Consider the following 24437-nt stretch of genomic DNA (forward strand, 5'->3'; position numbering starts at 1 on the left):
CACATTGTCTTCCCTCTGTACATGTCTGTCTCTGTGCCCACATTGCCCCTTTATATAAGGATACCAGTCTTGTTGGATTAGGGCCTACCCTAAAGACCTCATTTTAATCTGAACATCTGCAAAGACCTTATTTTCAAATGAGGTCACATTCACAAGTAGTGGGGGATTAGGACTTCAACATCTTTGAGGGGATACAATTCAACCCATTATAGTTATTAAGCATTAAAGTATGAGAAATACTTCTCTTTCTACCTTTATTCCTAACTTTATTTTGGCTTTAGAAAAACAGCACTGTATCCACTGTATCTTAGTGATTGCTGGTACAGAGAATACATCACATTTTTTTAACTACATTTTGAAAGATGGTGTTGTATCCCAAAGGGCAGTGATGGAGCCCTCTATAATTGGTCCATTTGGCAGGGGCTGTGACTCACACCTGTAATTCCAGCACTTTGGGAGGCCAAAGTGGGAGGATCCCTTGAGGCCAGGAGTTCAAGACCAGCCTGGGCAACATAGCAAGATCCTATCTCTACATTAAAAAAAAAAATTTAACTGTGCATGGTGACACTTGCCTGTAGTCTTAGCTACTTGGGAGGCTGAGGCAGAAGGATCGCATAAGCCCAGTAATTGAAGCTTGCACCACTGCACTCCAACCTCCATGCACCCTTACCTTACAAGAGTGAAAACTTAGGCCGGGCATGGTGGCTCACGCCTGTAATCCTAGGACTCTGGGAGGCCGAAGCAGGTGGATCGTTTGAGCTCAGGAGTTCGAGACCAGCCTGAGCGAGAGTGAGACCCCATCTCTACTAAAAATAGAAAGAAATTATATGGACAGCTAAAAATATATATAGAAAAATTAGCCAGGCATGGTGGCACATGCCTGTAGTCCCGCTACTCAGGAGGATGAGACAGAAGGATTGCTTGAGCCCAGGAGTTTGAGGTTGCTGTAAGCTAGGCTGATGCCGCCATGGCACTCACTCTAGCCCTGGCAACAGAGTGAGACTCTGTCTCAAAAAAAAAAAAAAAAAAAGAGTGAAAACTTGTCTCTTGTCTCAAAATAATAATAATTATTATTATTGTATTATTGGTCAGGTCATCATTCCATAAGGATATCTTCTGCCAGATATTAGGGTATACAATAAAACCAATGAAAACTATTATAATCATTCCATTGACTTATTTCCTTAATTGTGGTGTTAATTCCTTAGTCGAAGGTAATGTTGCATGGCTTAGCATAAAGCATTGACTAAGTCTATCAATAGTGTTGCTGACAGAAAAATTAAATCCAAATGTAGAATAAATGTCTACCTTTGAGTACTAATTGTTGCTCCTCCATGATAAAAGAACCCTAATTAATCAACCATCTACCAGGTATCTGATTGAATATTGTATTATGTCTAATATTTAGCAGTTCAAGGCATAGCAAATTTGCTGACAAATTTGGTGTTTTTATTTTAGTAGTGAGAGCCTGGTGGGCATTAGTGAGGGAAAGTCCATGTGGCTGAGTCCATGTATAGCCTCCATCCTTGCCACTATGGCTGCCTTTTTTATGAGTATTGAACAAACATTAGACTAAATCACACAAAGTAAGCAGCCTGACAATCACATGTGGCCCATAGGCTTGTATGTTTGGCCTCATGACATTTCGAAAATCAGAAAATTTCATGTAAAAATTTGGTTTTATGTCTTCTTTTGAAAAACAAATAAAGGAATATCTGGCATTGGCTCACACCCCAACATGGTAAGATTCAGCTAGAGCTGACTCTCAGCTGCCTTCTTTAGATAGAATATGCCCTCTCCAGTTTGCCGCAATGTCTGGCATCCTCTGCTGTCTTTCACCAGATTCTCTTTCCTTGTTTATGTTACCTACCTGATACTTTTAGATTTTTGAGTTTGTGGCCCTTGCCACAATGATGAATCAATGATGATTGTCTTAAGAAGAAACACAACTGATAGTCATTAAGTAAGTCATTCTGTCTCCCTTATTATTAAGAACTTCTCTGGTGCAGGGCTGTCTTGTAAACATTCACCTCGAACATAGACATTCTCAGCTCTGGACCAATTGTTGCCGAGACTTCTTTGTCTCTGGGCCTGAGATCTAGCTCTTTACAAGTCCCTGAACAACTAGAGTCTAGACGGACCATTTGCAACCATTTCAGGCAATTTCTCATTCCAGGCAAAATGGATGATAAGAAATATTGCATATTGTGTCTGCCATTGTGAGGGTTTTGTTTCTCTAGTGCCTCTCAGAGAGGCTATAGTTTATCAGTTTTGGGCTATAGCTTTATGGCAGGTCAATTTCTGGCTTATGTTGGCACACCACACATAAGCATCTGTAAATAAGAGATTTTTGTCAGTGTGTCATAGATCTCTCTACATGAAACCATAACAGGGGCTTGAGAGTGGAGAAGAAGTCAGAAGACTGAGCAACCTACACAGGCAACTTAGTTTTATGCCTTTGGCTCATCCTATTTGTACCATTTGAACATGGTTTGTGCTGTCACAACTAAATTTATGGCTAGATGGACAAGACCACATCCAGTTTATTATGAACTGTTCAAATCACATGGTCACCAGGTGTCCTGTGGTCAGATCTTCAGACTCCACTTAAGTCCAAAAGGAAGCCAAGACAAGATTTTCAAAAGGAAATTAAGTGCTTGCTGAAGGAAATGTGAGTTGCTTACAAATCTTAGAAATCTCCACTGAAATTCCTTTCCTGGAACTTGCTACTGTCTCTAGAGAAGACCCTGTTATCCTATGAAAATCTGAGCACAATTGGATCTGATGGATCATTGGCTAGGACCAGTGACAGAGTGCTTGAACTGAACTTTGAACTAGCTGGAGAGCATTCTTTTATTCTGGTTCTCATCTACATTTGGCAGCCTCTGGACTCCTGTGGTAAATAGATCATAGGAGAACAGCCAAAAATGGAATATGCGTCAAAAATAAGAAGTCCAGCAAAATGTATTCTTCTACCTTACTAATGGACTCTCAGGTATATAATAACTCTCACTTGCGCAGGTGTATTCAAGTGTGACCAAACTGTTGATGAAAATAGTTCACTGCTCTCAGGCCTAGGAAAGGAACCACAGTTTGAGGTTTGAGACTGACTGACCCTATAGTTAGATGGTTTTATGGCAGAATTCTCCTTATCAGCCAACTTCCATTAACCTCAATTCTAACCAGGATACCTTCGATCTTAGATGTTTTGCTTCTCCAAAGGCCAATATCTAATCATTACTTGAGGTTTTTGGGCTTTCTTTCCTTAGTGTAGTTACCCAGGTTAGATGTTTTGTTTTACACTGGAGAAACTAGGAGAAAAGTTTACAAAACTGTAAAAAAAAGTTTAAAAACTATAAACAGAAGGATACAGAACTGTTACAGAATGATGCTTCTTCAAGGGCATCTCTCCCCTCCTTTGTTCAAGAGGTTCTGGGTCAGTCAACTGACTCAAGATTGGAAATTAAGAAGAGGTGGTGATTTCTTTGTTTTGTGACTGAAGTGCAGCCTCTATTTGCTTAACCCAGGGCGTTTGTGTGTGAAACACTCAATGAAGAATTTTGTGGGCTGTCTGTCCTCCAGCTCATTCTAGTGAAATCTCTGCTTGTTAATAATTTCTTCGAGATTTCATCACTACATGCACCCTTACTTTCACTGAGGTGAGTAAGGGCTGCTACCTCAGCTCAGCCACCCTAGTTTCTTCCCATTCCACTTGAGATCTGAGGGCTCATTTCCATTACTGCCAGGCCCACCAGTTTTTTTTTATCTAGGGAGAACAGCCCGTAAAAGCTTTTTAAAATTTCCAATGGTTTCCCCGATAATCGATTTCCCATGGTTCTGGTGAAAATATGTTGGGGTGTGGGATGGATGAGTGAGGAGAGTGAATAGGTAGGAACTAGGATTCAAGCCAGAATGTCTGTCTCCTAGTCTTTGTGAATTCTTTCTGTTGCATTATGCCAAGGAATGTCTGGCTTTTCAATGTTATTTAATGTGTGCCAAGATTTGGTCTAGGATGGCATTAGTCTACGAAGCCAACTGTTAGAACTGAAGCTGGCAGCCCCAGCTAGCACATGCAATGAAAACAGCAATATTAACACATTCAGCCTGATTCAAAATTATAATCTTTTTGTATTAGTTTTTTTGTTGCAATGTAACAAATTACCACAAATTTAACAGCTTAAAATATAATAACACAATTTATTATCTCACAGTTTCATAGGTCAGAAGTCCAGGCAGACTGTTCAGGGTCTCACAAGGCTAAAATCAAGGGATTGGCCATGGCTGAGATCTCATTTGAAGCTTGGAGTCCCCTTCCAGGCTCACTGGTTGTTGGCAAATCCAGTTTCTTACAGTTGTAGAACTGAGGCCTTCAGCTCCTGAGGCTTCCCACCATGTGGTCCTCCCCATAACATGGCAATTTGTTTCTGCAAGGTCAACAAAAAAGCATCTGCTTCTGCTTCTTATCTCTTACCTGTATATCTGAAGTCTGAACTTGGGATACTAATCTCATAATCTGGAGGCTTCTAGCCTTATCTCTTCCTGTAACTGACCTTTCACTGCCCCTCTTCTCAAAAAGGATCATTCTCTGTCCCCTTGCCCTTATGGCCTTTTCACATGCTAGTCCCTTTCTTTGGGTGGTTATTCCTCTTTTTGGGCCTCCCCCAATCATCCCAGGTGATCTGTCCAAAGACTACTCAAACTTTAGGATATTTTATAAGATTTTGTTTTTCTTTTTTGTTCTTCTTTTTTAGAATCATGGATTGATGTATTAATATGATAAAGCTTTGTAGGATCTTAACTTTTCTATTACTCTTAAAGGGTAATTTAGAAAATTATTCTTTTCTCCATAGCTATTCTCTAATATTTTAAAAATCTATTTAGGGCTTCTTTGCTTTTGTTTATGCTTTTGCTTTTTTGGTTATTCAAACAGGAACTACTGTTTTATCTGTGTGTTTTTGCTTTGATTAGAGCCCTCTGATTTTTAGAATTAGCAAAGCAGCAAGTTAGCACATTGTTAAATAAACTCTGTTACAGGCATTAGTTTAGATTTTTCATAATCTTATGTTAGTTAGAATATGATAGGCTATGGAGTGATAACACATTAACCCCAATCTCCAAACTGATCTCCAGATTTCCAAATCGTAATGGCCTAGAAAAATAAGAGTTTGTTTCTTAATTATAGAAAGTCCAATGTGTTTTTCATAAATCTTTAGTTATACCATCTGGTACACATGGCCTCCAATGTCCCCGCAAGAAAAGAGAACAATGGACGAGGTATACTTGTCCTTAACTGCTGCAGCATGGAAGTGACAAATTTACTTCTGCTTATAGTTCAAGTAGCTCCAACCCAAGGAAGCACATGGAATATTTCCTCAGCATTATCTCTGTTACAAACATTTTTCTTCTAAGGTTAAAATTAGTGTTTCTCTGAGAGAAGTGTAAATACTGCCTATTTAACTTTTGGTAATATATATTATAAAATGTGAGGTAGTTTTAACTATCTGAATAAAATTTGTGATAGAGAGAGCGTAAAATTAACTGTACTTATTAACATATCAGTTGGGGACTTAGTATTATTACATTGAGTTGGCTGCTAATGTAGCACAGTGAAAAAATATGCTAACAGCTGATATTGAAATTATTCCTATAGAGAGAACTGTAATTATTTTAGAAATTACCTTGAAAAGCAGTTTTAGATTTTGAAAGTGCAGTTCTGAAAACATGGTCTATAACCATGCCATTCAAATGTGGTCATAGACCCCCCGCATCAGCTTTACCTGGGAACTTATTAAAAAGTAAATATCTGTGGCCTCACCTCAGATGTACTGATTCAGAATATGCATTTTAACAAGACTCCAAGGTAATTTCTAACCACATTTAAAGTTTGAGACATTTTGGTCTGTAAGGAGATAGCAGAGAAAATAGAGAAGTGAACAGACTTTTGCAAGAGGCAGTAGGGGCTAACCAAGGAGAGAGAAGGGGGGATATCAGAGAAAGAAGGCTGAGCAACAAGGCAAGAGAAAGCAGCTTCTGGAGAAGGTCTCCAGTGAAAAATGACTAGATGTGAAGTGGAGAAGGACTTTTAGAAACTGGCATTTCTAAGTCTCAACTTTAAATTGCAGAAGTTGCTTGAATGTAAACAACTGCAGTCCTTCCCCCAACCCCATCCTCTGCCACCAATGTTTCTTCTTTAAAAGGGGTCAATTTTCACATCTAAGTTGATTAAGAACAAAGAGAAGTGTTCCATAAGATGCATGAGGTGAAGAAAGAGTTTAGTGAAACCTAACATACAAAACCAACAGGGACCCTAAGAACCTAAGCTCCAAAGAAATGCAGAAGTTTTGAGAGACATTAGAATACTTATCAAATGTGGGATTGAGTGTCATGTCATCATTCAGTGAATCAAAAAGGGCAGATGACATTAGCAAAACTCAAATTAAGTTGTTAAGCTTTGATTGAGGGTAACATTTTGTTAATCTAAAAGAAAAAAAACTTCCAAGTGCAAAAAAAGTAATATGTCGTAACTCTTGTTCTACTAAATGATGCAAATTCTTTTTACCTAAACATTCCTGTTTTATTAAGTTTTATTTTATATACATATAAGTAAAAAATTATAATAATTTTGGGGGGATTGGGCAAGAATTCAGTATTGTAAACAAAAAAAATACTCTGCATAACAGAAAACGATTGGAAAGAAATGGATAACCTTTTAGTAGTGGTTGGTGTCTTTGGAAAGTAGAGTTACAATGTTTTTTATTGCTCATTTACTTTTTTCTAAATATACTAAATTAAGTATTATTAACTCTATTATAAGGAAAACCCTTTCTTTAAAATGTTTGTTTGTATTATATTGTTCTAAATATAGAGATTGAATACTCCAAGCTTCAGGGGAAGTGAAATAACAAGTTTATCTGAATAGATTCTGAGCATTTCTACAGATGAGTAAAGCAATAGGATCCAGCTCTCACTGGTTCTAGGCCATCAGTATAATTCTTCTTAGTCCTCTTGTCCATTTTTTGGAATAGACTTTAAAGAGACACATTCAAGAAAAATGACTTTTAAATCTTCATAAAAATGGTAAAATTGTGACTTTCTGCCTTTCTGTGATATTTTTTCATCTTTCAAAATAGTACATTTGGCATTGTCTCGATGAGTTTTATAGCTATTCTGTGATGCACCTTCCCAGCTTTAGGAAAATATTGCTGTTACCCTGCCTGTTTTTTTCTGAAGTTATTATTCCCTCTTTTTTTTTTTTTTTTGAGACAGAGTCTCACTCTGTTGCCTGGGCTAGAGTGAGTGCCGTGGCGTCAGCCTAGCTCACAGCAACCTCACACTCCTGGGCTCAAGTGATGCTTCTGCCTCAGCCTCCCGAGTAGCTGGGACTACAGGCATGTGCCACCATGCCCAGCTAATTTTTTCTCTATATATTTTTAGCTGTCCATATAATTTCTTTCTATTTTTAGTAGAGACGGGGTCTCGCTCTTGCTCAGGCTGGTCTCGAACTCCTGAGCTCAAACAATCCGCCTGCCTCGGCCTCCCAGAGTGCTAGGATTACAGGCGTGAGCCACCTCGCCCGGCCTATTCCCTCTTTCTAATGGCGATCTTATTGTTAAATCAACTATATAAATCAACTCTCATCCTATATAATGGCAATTATTATTAGTAACTTCTTTAACCTTTAGTATTGTGGAAACTCTCATCCTTTTGAAATTCACTTCCTTTTATGTCTATAAGCATTCTCTTCTGCAAATTTTCTTTCTCTACATATGTGTTACTAATTCTGCTTCTGTGTTTTGATGATCTTTGCTTTCCCTTAAATGTTAGGGTTTCTTCGGGTTCCATTTATTTTTTATTTAATCGTATTTTTTTTTAATTGACAAATAATAATATATATAGTCAGCCCTCCGTATCTTCAGGTTTCACATTGGTAGATTCAACCAACCATGGATTGAAAATGTAGTTAGGCCTTTGATGCTTGCATGTATATTGCAGATGTACAGACTGTTTTCATGTCATGATTCCCTCAACAATGCAGTTTAACAACTATTTACGTAGCATTTACATTATATTACATATTATAAGTCATATAGAGGTGATTTAAAATATACAGGAGGATATGCATAGGTTACATGCAAATACTAAGCCATTGTATATAAAGAAATGAAGCATCTTTGGATTTTGGTATCCGAGGGGGTACTGGAACCAATTTCTTGATACTAAAGGATTTATGGGGTACAATGTAGTGTTTTCATACATTAATACATTGTGGAATGATCGAATCAGGCTAATTAGCATATCCATTACCTCAAATATTTGTCATTTCTTTGTGGTGAGAATATTTAAAATCCTCTTTTAGCTGTTTTGAAATGTACAATATATCATTGTTAACCTGGGGTTCCATTTAGACCTCCTGGCCTTATTGGGCATCTTTCCCTAGCTTAAACTACTTGCTCTATTTCACCAATTCCCTAACATTTAAAAACTATTCAAATAATCCAAGTTTCTTGCAATCTAATTTTGACAGTACAGATGTGCACTAAAAAATGCATCTGTAGTACCACCAATCAGAGATCAATGTAACATTTTGCTCTATATTTTTCTAAGCTTCTTTGTCCACATACATCCACTCTTATAAATTAAAATATGTAAGTACAAGAATGGAATTGTGCTCTACATATTGTTTGTAACTTGATATTTCATACCATAAAATATGATGATTATCTTCACATCAATAAATTACAATTTATATCACCCTCTGAAATTGATTCATAATATTTCTTTATATATGTTTATTATATATCACCATATTTTTGGACATTTAGATTATTTCCAATATTTTGCTTGTATTAATAATACTGTGATGAACATATTCATTCATATATGTTTCTTCATATATGTCCATATTCATTTCCTATGGTTGATTTTCTAGAAATAGAATCATTAGCTGAAAGTCCTGACCAATTCACTTTCTGGTGAAGGCTCTTTTCTTGGGCTTGCTGATTGTTACCTTCTCACTGTATACTCCCATGACCTTTCCTCATCATGTGTGCACAAGTAGAGAGAGTAAGCACAAGACTCCACAATCTAGAGTTCTCTTATGTCTCTTTTTCTCTTCTTATAAGCACACTGATCCTATGCAATCAGACCCCCACATTTATATTCCATTTAGAGATAGTTATTTCCTTAAAAGGGCCTGTCTCCAAATACAGCCACACTGGGGGTTAGGGTTGCAACATATGAATTTCTAGGAGACAAAGACATTTGGTCTGTAACATTCTGCTCCTGGCTCACCCAAATTCATGTTTTTCTCACATGCAAAATACATTCATTTTATCTCAACAGTCTCAAATATCTTAACTCATTCTGGTATCAACTCTAAAGTCTCAAGTCCAAAGTCTCATCTAAATATCTAAATCAGTATGTATGGAACTCAAGGTACAATTCATCTAGAGGCAAATTTTCTTCCCGTTTATGAACCTATGAATGCAGACAAGTTATGTGCTTCTAAAATACAGTGGTGGGATCGGCATGAAATAGACGTTCACATTCTAAAAAGGAGAAATTGGAAGGAAAAAAGGGGGTCCCAAGCAAGTCTAAAACCAGGAAGACAAATTCCATTAGATCTTAGGACTTGAGAATAATCTTTAGCGCTATACTCTGCTCCCCGGGCCCACTGGTGGTGGTCCTGCCTTTGGGACCCATTGGAGTGGTGGCCCCAGCCCCACTGCTGGGTCGGGGTGCTGCCTCCAAGGTTCTGCTGGGGGCCTTACTTCCAAGGCCATGGGTAGCCTGGCCTGTTGAAACTTGTGAGCTCTACCCTCTGAAACCAAGGAGGGAACAGCCGTGCTGCTAAGCCTATAGTGGGAGTAGCTACCATGATGATCTCTGAATCACTTTCAGCATCATTTTTCCCCTTTCTTAGAGAATAAGCATATTTGAGGCCTCCTTCATTTCGTCTCATTTTGTTTGCTTTCTTTGGTTCCAGCTAGCAATGTTTCTGCTAGTACAACCCCATTTCTATTCCTGGCTTCTGCTGAGATGCCATTGATTAATCTGTGGCTCACACCCATATTAATCTCCTTATTAAAATGTTGTTCAGCCACACCCCTAGTGTCTCTTCAAAACAGCCTTCCTCATTTTTTACAAGATGGATAGGCTGAGAATTTTCTAAATCTTCAAGTACTGGTTTCTTTTTGTTTAGTAATTCCTCTTCAATTCACCTCTTTCCTCTTATACTTTTCTCTAAGCAATAAGGAAGATACAATCCACACCTTCCATACTTTGTTTAGAAATCTCCTCCGCTAAACATCCCATCTTTTTCACTGGCAAGTTCTACCTTCTACAAAACAACTAGAACACAATTCAGCCAAGTTATTTGAAACTTTATAACAAGGATAGCCTTTCTTCCAATTCCAGTAACATGGTCCTCATTTTTCTCTCTGAGACTTTACCAGAATGATCTTTAATGTCAATATTTCTACAAACATTCTGTTTATTATCATTTATGTATGCTCTGAGTAGATCTAGGCTTTCAGCTCTCTTTTTCTTTCTGAGCCCTCACCAGAATTGCCTTTAACATCCATATTTCTATTCATACCAACATGCCCTTCACCACAATCTAGGTTTTTTTTTAGCATATACCTCAAAACTATTCCAGCTTCTATCTATCACCCAATTCCAAAGCCATTTCTACATTTTCAGGTATTGTTAAAGCAACACCCAACTTCTCAATACCAGGATCTGTATTAGTATATTTGGGCTGCTATAACAAAATATCACAGATGGTATGGTTTAAATCATAGAAATTCATTTTCTTACAGTTCTGGAAGCCTGAAAGTCCAAGGTTCAGGCCAATTCATTTTCTGGATAGAGCTCTCTTCCTGCCTTGCAGATGACTGCCTTCTCATTATGTCCTCATATGGCCTTCCTTGGTGCATGTGTGTCGAGGGAGAGAGAGAAAGAGAGAGAGAGAGAGAGAGGAGCAAGAAGGGAGGAGAGAGAGAGAGAGAGATAGATTTCTGTATTTCTATCTGGTGCCTCTTCTTATAAGAGCCCTAATCCTATGGATTGTGGCCCTACCCTTATGACCTCATTTAACCTTAATTACTTTCTTTAAGGGCCCATCACCAAATACAGCCACACTGGGTGTTAGGACTTCAACATATGAATTTCAGGGGGAAGGGTCACAAACATCCAATCCATAATGCCCTGTCAAGTAGAACACACATGCTTATTTTATTATTTTGCTTACTGTGGAAGAAGATAGGTAGGTTTTTCATTTTGTCTGTGGCTGCCTTTTTTTAAAAAAATGTGGACCTGAGTTTCTGTGTGTTAAATACACCTTTCCTTATTGCTTCTTTTATTTTCCTTCTTTTCCCCAATTCTTTATCCCAATCATATTCTCTCCTTTCCTTAATAAGTTATGACTTTATTTCATTGATTTAGACTGTGTCTTATGGCCTTTTGGATATTCAACAGGAAATTATGAGAGGCTGGTAGAAACAGTATTAAATTATAAACACCCATTCAATGATATACCAATATTCCAAATAATCTCACTTCCACATAAGCACTTTAAAAAATAAATAGTACCTTAAGAGTCAAAAGGGAAGCCATTGAGATCTGGAATCCTTGTAAGCCTCTAAGCACACTTCAGACTTGTTTATTTCAGAGATCTAGGGGATATTGCAAGAAGTGGGATGTTGCAGAATTAGGACAGTTTTTTTTATTGTTGCTTTTAAAAATGTCTGCGAACAGTTTGTCTTTGCTTTTCCAAACATAAATACAGACCCAGGCCAGAGAACTAATAATACTGATGCCATTATAACAAAATAGGTCAAATAGAACAGAAACAAAACATTTTCTGTGCAGTAACCCCTTGGTACATGACGTCAAAATCAGATGGTGTTTTGGTGTCCTAGTGGGTAGGAGATAAAAAAGACAAGGAAAGCTGACTACGTAAATATCTTGCTGCACACAATGAAAGAACCCTCCTGGTGTAGCCTCAGGGAGTTCATCCAGTTTGCAATGTAATAGTCAGGAGAAAAAAAGGAGGATATAGAAAATTCCCTCTTCATACCTTGCCAAAATCTGAACTCTTGAATCCCTTCAAACGAAGTATCTTCATTTATCAGTCACCAAGAGCAAACAAATCAAATAAAAGAAATGGCCAATATAAATGTTTTTCTGGGTAGTAAGCTGTCCTATCTTTTAAGTAGAGAGAGATATTTGTTGTTTTGGAGGGAATAACTAATATGTAGTGTTTTCTCTATCTGTGACCAAATCAAAGATTTTATTCTCTGGAGACAATGGCCAATGCTTTTTTTTTTTTCTTTTTTGTCCTAGAATTAGGACTGTATATTAAAGTTATAATTAAATCTTGGAGTAAGGAGAGGTACATTTCAATTCTGTTGTGGCTTAATAGTTCAGGCATTGTTTCCCTACTCATTTATTGATCTGTTCCCGATTAGGGTCAATGGTCACATTTTTTTAATGTCACCAGTGGCTTTCCAACTTCTAAATAAATACCAGCCCTTACTTCTCTAATCCAAATGTTTTAGAACTCACCTTTGTATCATTTCCTCTTTTTCTGCCCTTTTAGTTTTCTGGATTTAAATCCTTATTCTGACCTATCTTTTATGATCTTGGACTCTCTGAAAGTATTTCTAATCAGCATATGTATTGCTTAGTCCTCTTGAAGGATTGAGCCATGGTTCACCTTTACAGAATGTTTTTTAACCATTTCTAACCCTTAACACAATAATATGAGAGGAAACAGTTGTTCAGTAGCATAATCTTCAATACGAACCAAAATGTGATATTTAGAGAAAAGCAAGTGTAATAGTTCTTTTTTTTAAAAGAAAAATAAAAGCTTTTTTTAAAAAAATGGAAGCATAACATACATATATACATAGCATTTTTTCCTGAAAGCTAATGTAAGCTTTTCTAAAAATTGGTAATAATTATATAGTATGGTGAATGATTACTTAAAAATCGATCCTTGGGTTTTTCTTAATCCTTACAACCTTCACATTTTTTAATTTCTCCTTTCTCCCAACTGGAAATCTTCTGTGGTAGAAATATTTATAAAAAGAATTGAAATATTTTTACAGTTAATTAATGTATGATTATATTAAATAAAATTTATAATATTCATCCATATGTTTTCTTATCATTATTAACTGAAAGTTTTTTTATATTACATCAAATTTCATTTTCTCAGGCTTTGTTTGAAGAAAACATACCATTTCAACAGTTGAGACATGTGAGGCACAATTATATCTCAAAGTAGTATCTACTTGTTCTCTCCATTTGTACGGTGAAAGCCATTTTCCCTCACCTCATCCAACACTAAAGCCCAAAGATAAAAACACTCTGCCAGCCCAAATGCTAGCCAAAGATTCTCTTCTCAGACACATTTTTTTCAGGGCCAGTTTTTTATTCTAAGAATGCCAAATAAGAAGAGCCTGGGGAAAGGAGAGACAAAGTATAACTGCAAAGATGAGATTTGGAGGGAGGAATGTGAGAGCCATCTATGCAAAAGACAAGGGAGCAAAATGGAAATGTTTCAGAGGATGAGCTGTCCTGAAGCCTGGACCCTCCTCCATCGCCACCTCACTCTTATCTGACTGATCAGTTTTGAACAACCTGCAGATCCATGGTTCTGCCCTCCCTGAACAGAGAGTAGCAAGTTTTTATACCTAAGTGGGGAAGGGGACCTGAGGAAAGGACTTCCCCTTGGCCAAGTTGGAAGTGAACTGACCAACGGGGAATCTGCCCACAAGCAGAGGCAATGCTAACCCCACTGTCCTTATTACAGTTACTCTTAGGAAACCAATAACAATAAATTACTTTTTTGGAGATAAGACAATCAAATTTACACTCAAAAAGCAAATATTTACCCCCACTGAAGGGAACATCTGAAGGCTGTGAAGATAATTTCAAAAAAGAAGTCTAGTTAATGTTTGAACAATGGTTCCATTATTGTCATAATTTTTCCATCTGCTATGGTCACTATTTTGAAGAATGACTCAGATAAGTTCACAAATCAAGCTGACTCAGACATACTTCTTATCTGGAAAGACTCATAACTTGACAGTATAACCTAAAATTTTGAATCTGAATGTAACACTTTGCAAGCAACAGAGTTGGTTTAAGCAAGGACTTCCTTTAGATACTTCTTAATACAAAGAAGTGAAACAAATGATGACAGTGGTAATACAAAAAGAGAACAGGTTTTGGAGGCAGGCTGGGCTGTGTTCTCAACTGTGGGAACTTGGTAAAATTAACTCAACTTTTCTGAGTTACAGGCCATTCATGAAAAATGGAAAATTATGATCTGCTTAGAAGAAAAGTTGTGAGTAGAGTTAAAGCAGATACTGCAAAGTAGTTTTTATGTGCTTATATGTCATGGTTATTATTATGATAAATAGTGGAACTTTTTAGACATTCTTGCAGGTCAGTAGGGTGGATATTTTTGGGCAAAAGCACTTTGAGCCAACGCACTCCTAACCACATACTTGTCTCATCCTTACAGTCCTGTAGTTCTTAATTTGGGTCTGTGATATCATGTTTGTGTCTTTCTGTCAAAAAGCAGTGGACACCCTCAAAAGCCACTCTGTAGATGGATAGGTTTATTTTATAAAGGACAGCAAATGTCTTATTTAAGACACCAAACTTATCCACTGCACAACCACAAAATTTATTTTTTAAAAATTTAAATCTGCTTGTAGCAGCAGTGCAAGAACAGTATGGTCTGTGGCAGCAGAAGTTGAAGTCATGGCAGGACAAGCAGTTAAAAAGTTTCTTCTGCTTTTAACCAAGTATTGATTGAACAAAATGCAGCTGAAACTGTAACCAAAGCAGGCACTATACTTACAGAAAAATCTCAAGGAAAAGTATTGCAAGCAACAGTAGTAACTCTTTGGTCAGGCCCCAAAGGAAAGGGTGGAGGGATTCAGTCAGCTGGTATGAAAGTTGGAGATAAAATTCTTCTCCCAGAATATGGAGGCACCAAAGTAGTTCTAGACCACAAGGATTATTTTTTATTTAGAGGTGTTAGCATTCTTGGAAAGTATTTATTTCAAATCACTATTGAAATCTCATCAACATGAAGCTGCCCATTCCACTGAAGTTCTGAAATCTTTCTTCCAGTAAAAAATTTCCATGTCTCCCTTTGATAATAAAGTAGTGATCTCTAAACCAATGGAATCCACTGTCTCTAAAATTTAGTTCCACTATACTGATATAAACATTCCAAATAAAACTATACAATAAATGGAAAAAATTAAATCAAGTACATCATGCACATTTGTGTGGCACAATACACAGAAGAAAAGAACACTGGAGTAAGATAATGGGTATATTTGAATCCTATTAGCACAACTTGCTAGCTCTGTGACATTGAAAATTGTGTCACTTCTTTCAGCTTCATTTTCTTGAATAGGAAAATGTGGGTGATAATTCTATCCTATCATTTCTTTCATCATGTGAAGATCAAATGAAATAATATACGCTTTAAAAATTATTAAGTACCATGCCAATTTAAAGCATTGTTGGGCTGAACCTAGATGAAATAAAACATAAACATCCAAATTTGATGGAAATATTAAGGCAAAATTACTTTTTTATTCTTAGCATATTCTTTAGGTCAAAGGTATAACAGTTTTCCCTTTTGATATTCCTCTCATGAATGGAGACAATAAAAGTCCCTATTTTCTGAGAAGCAGCAAACAGTAATGGATGGGTTCTGCAGGTCTGAGTGCTAGGGTGCCTGTGATCTAGCCCTGGTTTTGTTGTTTATTAGCTTTATAATTACGGGCAAATATATTGCATGCTCTTTACCTGAGTTTCATTATGTTTAAATAATGGAGGTTATTATGTTTCCTTTTATAAACTTGGGTGTTCATTCCTTTAAACCACCAACTTGATTCTGCCTGGGTGGTTGAGAATTTCCCCTTTCACAAACATGGATGTAATATGTGTCATTATACCTGGTCTGTGTCCTTTACTGTGGGCCCTAGTAGATAAAGAGATATTCTTAAATATAAATATTAAGCCCTTAATTCCAAAGCTTACTATTTTGTAAGGAAGAAATGCCAAGAAGTAAAGGTTTATGGTGGTTTTTTCCCTAAGTTCATTTTACCTTGATTTTTTTGTTATTGAATCAATGTATTCATCATTCAATGATGTTTTTTGTTATTGATATTATCATTCAAGTGTTATTGTTTTTCAATAACAAGAAGTAAAGGTTTATGGTGGTTTTTTCCCTAAGTTCATTTTACCTTGATTTTTTTGTTATTGAATCAATGTATTCATCATTCAATGATGTTTTTTGTTATTGATATTATCATTCAAGTGTTATTGTTTTTCACAGATTCATATATTTGCTACTATTCCCATGTAGCTGGGACTACAGGCGTGTGCCACCATGCCTGACTAATTTCTCTATTTTTGGTAGAGACTGGCTCTCGTTCTTGCTCAGGCTGGTCTCGAACTCTTGAGCTCAGTGATCCTCCTGCCTTGGCCTCCCACACTGCTAGAATTACAGGCAGAAGCCACAACACCCAGCTGCCGCCATTCCCCTCTTAATAGATATTTAGGTTGTTTCTAATTTTTTGATCTTACAAACAGTCTTTCAGTAAACGTTCTATACATGTCTTTTCCAGCACACATGCATATGTGTAGGACATAGTTAGAAGCAAAGCTGCTGAGTTGAAGAGTGTGTGTGCTTTAAATCTTACCAAATTATCTTCAAATAATGTTTGCCCATTTATATTCCCACCACCAGTGTAACAAGAATACATGTTTCCCTTTATCCTCATCAATAATTATCAGCCTTTTAAATTTTTGCAAATCTAATAGATAAAAATCTAATTTTTTAAAAAAATGTATTGAACATTGTATGTCAGCTTTTTTCTCTGTAGTGATAGTTTATATGATTTTGTTTATACTTTTCTTTATATTTTGTTTATATTATTAAAATGATTTTGTATATAACCTTGCACTTATTTATTTGTTGTTTGGCTTATTGTTTGTTTTTATTTTGCAAAAGTAGATTGTAAATTCTGTATGTAATTTTTTTTCTGTTATATATGATGCAAGAATTTCCCTCCAATTTGTTGCTTGATATTGAACTTTCTTATATTATTTTGGTTGTTGTTGGACTTGTTAAAAGTTTTTATGAAGTCAAAGTTACCAATTTTTTCTCTCTGCCTTTTGTATTTTATACTTTGCATAATGTCGTTTGTTCATGAATTTTTATTTTCCTGTTTGTATGAATAATCAAATGTTGTAGCTTATCTATTACCTCCCAACTGATTGGACTGTACTCCCACATTTGTGTATCTCCACAAAGATCACAAAAATTTCCTGTGAAAATTGAGAAAGTTTATTACTTTTGCTTTAAAAGATGGTGTGATTATGACTTTTGATATAGGCATTTTAGCATGATGTTTTTTTCATTGCAATCATAAGGTAAACATTGCATATAATCTGGTGTGTTTGACTTTAAGCATGAATAATTTGTGTAGATTATTCAAGTGCTGTAGCTGCACACAAAACCTGCTCTTTGAGTTGTTAACCAAAGTGCTTTTATATCTGCATTTTTTTCTTAGTTCAACTGTACTGATTTTAAATGTTATGAAATTTATAGGCAGAAAATAGTTTTAGCTCTTCTTATTTAATAAAATAATATATTTTAGTTGTGGAAATGGAAGATTTATTCATATAAACTTATTTTTTCCTTTAGTTTTGTCAAAAAAACATGCTTCACAAGTCCTGGTTAGGAAACGTCGTGCAAATAGTTTGCTTGAAGAAACCAAACAGGGTAATCTTGAAAGAGAATGTATTGAAGAACTTTGCAATAAAGAAGAAGCCAGAGAGATCTTTGAAAATGACCCTGAAACGGTAAGAATCCATGGAAATTATCAAGTATGCATGCCTAGACATACAATTACAGATTGAGCATTTACAGCTTGAGTTCCTTTACATTCCTTTTTAAAGTTGATGATTTTGTACATCACCTTCCACACGTAACCACTTACATTTGAGGAAGTTCCATCAAAGGAAAGTGGGCTTGTTACAAAGATACTATTGCCAATAATAATCTGTTCTGACCAAAGTGTAATTCAATTATACCTCATTATCAGCAAATAGTATTCACCTCGTGGTCTGTAAATATTTTCTCCCACCAGAATTTGGTAGTGTGAGGGAGATGGGAGAGGATGTCTCAAGTATAATATGCGTGTATGTGTGCGTGTGTGTATGTGTGCGTGTGCGTATGTGTGTGTGTGTGTATGTGCACACACGTATTTGGATTGTTATCATTATGCTTTGTTCAATCTCTATTGGCATTTATTTTTAACTAGGCTTTAGAAAACAGGGCCATCTAATCCAGAGCTTGGTACATAGCAGATACTCAGTGAATGCCTAATGCAGAATTCATTACTGTGTACTGTGTACACTGAGTAAACTTTATACCCTTGGAAAGCTTTCTGAGCCTACTTTATATAAGCAATAAGCCCTAGGATTAGTATTTATACCTTCAGTGTATGAAATTTTCCAAGTTTGTCAAGAAAAATCTAATCACAAGGACCCCTAAATGTCACACAGAAATATGAGACCCCTACACCTTATCTTTAGATCCCGTAATTATCCTAGGGGAGTTTGAGGTTTCAGTAAGCTATCATGACACCATTGCATTCTAACCAGGACAACAGAGCAAGACTCTGTCCAAAAAAAAAGAAAAGAAAAAAATAGTATGAGGGGGACCTTGAGAATTCGAATCAGATAACTTTCAGGGTTACCTCTGATATTTTTCCTGAGACGAACTGTATAACCTAGAGCAAAAGAGGGAGAACATATATACGAAGTACCTCCCATACTTCTGCCATGGCTCGCAGGACCATGAGAATAGATGAGGGATAATGAGCAGGAGCCATTTGTTTATGATTAGAATATTTGTCCAAATCAGTAGCAACTTGTTCTCTGGGGCTGCTAGTTAATCCTTTTTACCTCCACCTATTCTAATAGGTTAAAAGGGAATTTATTCCAAGGTATTGAAAGATTAATTATTACTACTCTCCAGAATTGAATGAAATGTTTCTCTCCATGGTTTGTTGCTTTTATGGCTATACAATTGACAGGACAAAGATATTGTATTCCACACAATATGGTAGAATACTTTTATTACACAGGAAACATATATATAATGTATATCTACCTGATATATATATTATATATGTATTTTTGACATATTTTGTATTTCCATAATAAAAAGGAATGTGTATATTGTATAGTAAAAATTATAAATTTCCATAATGAAAAGGAATACAGTGTATGTATAATAGTGTGTATGTGTATATATGTGTGTATATATATATATATATATAGTGTTATATATGTTGTCTTCCTTTTTATTGTGGAAATTTTAAATATCAAAGTAGAGAGAAAAATGTAATAAATTTACCTATCCCTGGTTCAACAATTACCAACCATCTGCCATCCTTGTTTTACCCATTTTTTATCCCATCCATTCTTTTGTTTTTTTTTTCTGGAATATTTTAAGGCATGGCTGCATGCCCAAGATACCATATTATTACATCACCCATAAATACTTGAGTGTGCATTTCTAACATTGTAGATATGTTCGTAGAAATTAGCCTCTACATAGCAGAAGGAAAAGTGAGGGAGAAGACTGCAATGGAGAGAAAAACAGATAGTGAAGAAGGAAAACTCCTTTATGCACGTCCTCCCCTCCACTAACTCTAACATTGGTCTCATTGACAGAAAAGAAAAAGATGACGGAGAGAACAGGACAAAAAATGGGAGAAATGAAATGAAAGAAAAAAATTGTTAATGTTTATCATTTTCTACCCTACCCCAACCACTCCCTGACCACATCCCTGATACCCCAGTGCACATTTCCAATCTTCATCCTGTTGCTTACCTCTCCACTGTCCCTAATACATTCCTTTCACCATCACGTCATCACCTTTTGAAGCCATTTGTTGCTACTTTTCCTCCTGGCTTTTCTTCTGTAGAAGACAATACTGTTGTCTGAATTACTTGGTAGGAGATTTCATCCTTATAAACCAGTAAGTAAGTGTTGGTTGTATAGCTTTATATGTGCGAGGACAAAAGAATGAGGATGTTGACTCTGTACTAGATGAAGATATGTTCTGTACTTACTAAGTTGTAAAATTAAGCATAATATCTTTTTCTGCAGAAATTCTGGTTTCTCATGAGGTGTTCTTGTGCTATTAATGTTACATGTTAGATATGTTATGAATGCTTTTGTGGACCAGCCTGGGAAATTACTGTCAGAAATTTCTAACATTTTTCTTCCTTTGGTAAGGTACATTCCTTAGTCCAAATTACTGATTTACAGACAAACTTTCGGTACACAACCAATTTATAAATAAAGTATTACATAGACATAAGATGCTACAAAATAAATGTCCACTTTAATTAACTGTTATTCAACATTCAATCTGGTGTGGGTAATCATCATGACATAAAGTGCCTCAAATCAGTATTCATTATAGAAAAATTAAAGTATTTACAAAAAGGGGGCATATATGATTATATTTAATGTCTTAAATAGAACTTGTTTTCAGATTAGAAGCTTTTGAAACGTGATTTAAGTAATTAATATTGCCTTAAACTCAAGCATCTTATTGGTTTAACTTTATTACTTCTCTTGGTATATTTTACTATAGACAAAATACAATATTATGATGTGAAAATGACAGTTATATGTAATTTATATGCAGTTTAATGTAAAAACACATTATAAAATTAAGTTTTAACTTTTTAATGAAATTTAGTTTTGCTAATATATATTTTTTCTTTTTTCTCTTTCTAGGATTATTTTTATCCAAAATACTTAGGTAAGTTCAAAGCATCTTAATCACATAATCATACAATAGAAAAGATATGTTCAAGTCTAACTCTCTACACATATATTCCATCCAGTGTAATTTCATTATACTTGGGAGTGAGATTTCATTTTATATGCAATTTTGTTGTTCTTTTATTTAAATACATGCATACAAATTTGGAATAATTCTTTTATTACCATGTGGCATTTTGATTTTAGGTTTTTTCATTTTTGTATCTTTTGCATAAAGAGTCATCAGGCTAATGTTCAGTTGTATTTAGGTACCAAGACATTTTTTGTAAGTATATGAATTTTCATGAGTTATCTTTTAATGAAAGGAACAATCTCCAAACTCTTCAGAGATAATGACATAAATAATTATCATTTAAATATTTATAGAAATCATTAACAGCTTCTCTCTTTACAACACCATTTCATCAGTTCCTGCAGTATCCTATCCATGTTCTGTTTTTAGGTATGATTCTGGGCTCTCAAGGAGTGAGGTAGTATTTCCAAACTCAAATAGATTAGATGGTTTCAATTAAATATCAATCAAAGGTAACAAGGCTCCAGTTTGCTTTAAGCAAATAGAGAAATGTTTTATATTCATAGTCCTTGAGAGAGTTGTTGGCATTTCCAAAAATAAAAGTGGAGACTAATTTGTACACCTCCCTCTGATGGGATTCTCTGTAGGCGCAGAACACAGAGGTGTGCTCTCCCTCCTCCTTTAGGTTCCAAATATTGCTTATCTATGCATCTTTCCACCCTACTCTCATCCTAGCCAATTTGAAATGAAAAGTAAATATTCTTCGAAAATAAAAAGTAGAAATGGGCTCTGATATGCACTAATAACTATGCAGCTTAGAATTTTTAACATAATTTTGCAAATAATGGTTTATTAAACTCATTTCTCATGAATTTTGAGGGTTTGATTATAGTTTAGAAGCTTTATTTTTGTTTGGTTTTGTTTCTAAATATTCATGCAGAGATTCTAAGGACCATCATGAGATGAAGAAATATTAGACCTTTCCCCTTGTTCTTACAGAGCCTTACATTGAAGTGATGGTATGTATCACTTAACAAGGGGGATACATTCTGAAAAATGCATCATTAGGGTATTTTGTCATGCAAACATTATAAAGTGTACTTAAACAAACCTAGATGGTATAGCCTACTACACATTAGGCTATGTGTTATAGCCTATTGGTCTTAGGCTACAAACCTGTACAACATGCTACTATATTGAATACTGTAGGCAATTATAACACAATGGTAAGTATTTGTGTATCTAAACATATCTGAACACAGAAAAGGCAGCGTGCTGCACTATGACCTTACAATGGCTAAGATGTCACTAGGCGATAGGAATTTTTCAGCTCCACTATAATCTTATAGGACCACCATAGTATATGTGGTTTGTTGTTGACTGAAATATTATGCAGCCCATGTCTATATTCTGTTTACCTTTGGGACAATTAACAGACTAAGAGCCCAAGATCCCTGGGTAGATGACCCTTTAGAACCAAGAGTTCTTTTCCATAGATCCTGATATGGTTACTCTTCTATTTTTTAAGCGTCTAAGATGATCAGAATCTTTGTTTTCGGTTTGTTTTTATTTATTTAGTTGTTGTTTTTTTTTCTTTCATTTTCCTCTACCACCATACAATAAGAATTTTATATTTGTGGCATATCCTGAGCCAAGAAGACTCAACTATAGTATACTGCACTACAGTCCACCCTCTCGTCAACTGTAGGACATCAATTCTGTGGTATCTCTCTTTAGAATGCCATGTCATTTTACATTGCTGTTCTGTGTGCTGCTGGGTGTCTTCTTGTTGGCTTATCACTATTTCTTTTTATAATCTCCAATTCCACGTTTCTTTTTTGCAAGATCTTAAAATTATTTAAGTTATTAGGTATTAAACTATATGTGCTATAGTTTTCTCATTTGTCAAATGGATAGAAATAATTTACCTAATAAGTTTGTAGCAAGTAATACAATGAGATGTTTTCAAAGCACTCAGTAAGATATTTGTCATGCTAGTCCTCTTCATTTTTCTTCCCTGACTTGTCTTCAGTTTCCATTTTTTCTTTTCCTTCCCCTTTCTGTAGCTACTAATATCAAACTTAAATAATTTCCTTCGAATTTGGAAATGACACACTATAAAAATTAATTGTGAGGTGATATTTATATATTTATATATTATTATGTCTGTAGATACTGAAGTGCAACAAGATTTAGGTGCCGTATCTTAAAGGGGCAATGGAATATAGGTATACATCCACGAAAAAGATCTCTTCTTTTCTAAAATTCCATGTGACTCTTAACTTTCTAAAAACAATTCAAGCATTTGTACTATCAAAGTGGAGGAAAGATAGAATATCAAGACTATTTCAGCTTGTCAGTTTAGGTAGAATTTAAATATTTTATAGTAAAAATAGACAATATTTGGCTCTTATAAATTATAAGCTTGAATTAAAAAATATAGTGTTAACCTTTGCTTCTTAGGGCCTTGTAATGAGGCTGTGTTCTTGCGGGCACAACATTCCAGAAGATGTATTCCTTTGATCACAAAGTACATTTAGATAAAGATAAATAACATTTGAATACAGCATTATGTGTTCTGGAAAAATTCCTTAGATAAAACATTTTTCTTTTCTCCTTTTATCCCTTTCAGTTTTTTCTTTTCTGGCTCCACCTTTCTTTTCTCTTTGCCTATCTTACTTGGCAGCATGGTAAAAAAACCAAAATATGAAGAAAAAAAACAAAAACAAAAGCACAAGATGTGGGCTCTAGTCCCAGACCTAAAAATTTCTAGTTGTGTCAGGTTAAGCAAGTTACTTAACTATTTTTTTTTTTTTTAATTTCAGCTCAACATGGGGGTACATAAGTTCAGGTTATATACATTGACCATGTCCCCCCATCCCCCTAAGTCAGAGCCTCAAGCGTGTCCATTCTGCAGACAGTGCTTACTTAACTATTTAACTTTTCAGGTTCTGTATTTTTAAATGTATACTATAACTATATTTTCTAACTTTAGAGCTCATGGAATACTAAGTAAGTATATGTATATAGATTTTTTTTACTCTGTCAAACTTTGTTCAAATGTAAAGTATTATTATTTAATCAACCCATCATATGAAACAAAAATATACTTTTTATTATGATTTGGTTTTTGATTCAAATTTTATATTTTGTTCTTTACTTATATATAGGCATATGTGGTGAATCCCACTGTTGAAAACAGAAAAAAAAAAATGCCCTACCTAAGTTAAACTTTTCTGTCATTTGATGTGTATATGCTATAACCTATGGCAGGCCCTAAGTTGAGGGGAAAAAAAGTTTATAATCCTGTCCCTGGTAAACTTAAGAGTAGTTTTAACTAATTACAACAGCTCATGCAGGGAGCTCCTTGTAGTGAGATAACGTCACCAAGGAAATTAGACGACTGTGACCCATCCTTTTTGGACAGAATTTAGAATTAGTTTAAGGGTTCATAAAGCACTTCCGTTCATCTACATATCTCGTATACTATCTTGAAAACATGCAATTTGG

The 24437-nt window shown here is 35.4% G+C and overlaps 1 protein-coding gene across 1 annotated transcript in view; it reads left to right on the forward strand.

The window, feature by feature from the left end:
• PROS1 (protein S) overlaps positions 1-24437 on the forward strand; it is a 67052-nt gene that overhangs the window by 4581 nt on the left and 38034 nt on the right. Inside the window, exons 2-3 of the mRNA XM_045540440.1 lie at positions 17750-17907; positions 20867-20891. Of these exons, the coding sequence (XP_045396396.1) occupies positions 17750-17907; positions 20867-20891 (183 nt within the window). The remainder of the gene's footprint in view (positions 1-17749; positions 17908-20866; positions 20892-24437) is intronic.

This window comes from Lemur catta, chromosome 1 (assembly GCF_020740605.2).
Source record: "Lemur catta isolate mLemCat1 chromosome 1, mLemCat1.pri, whole genome shotgun sequence".
Lineage (NCBI taxonomy): Eukaryota > Metazoa > Chordata > Mammalia > Primates > Lemuridae > Lemur > Lemur catta.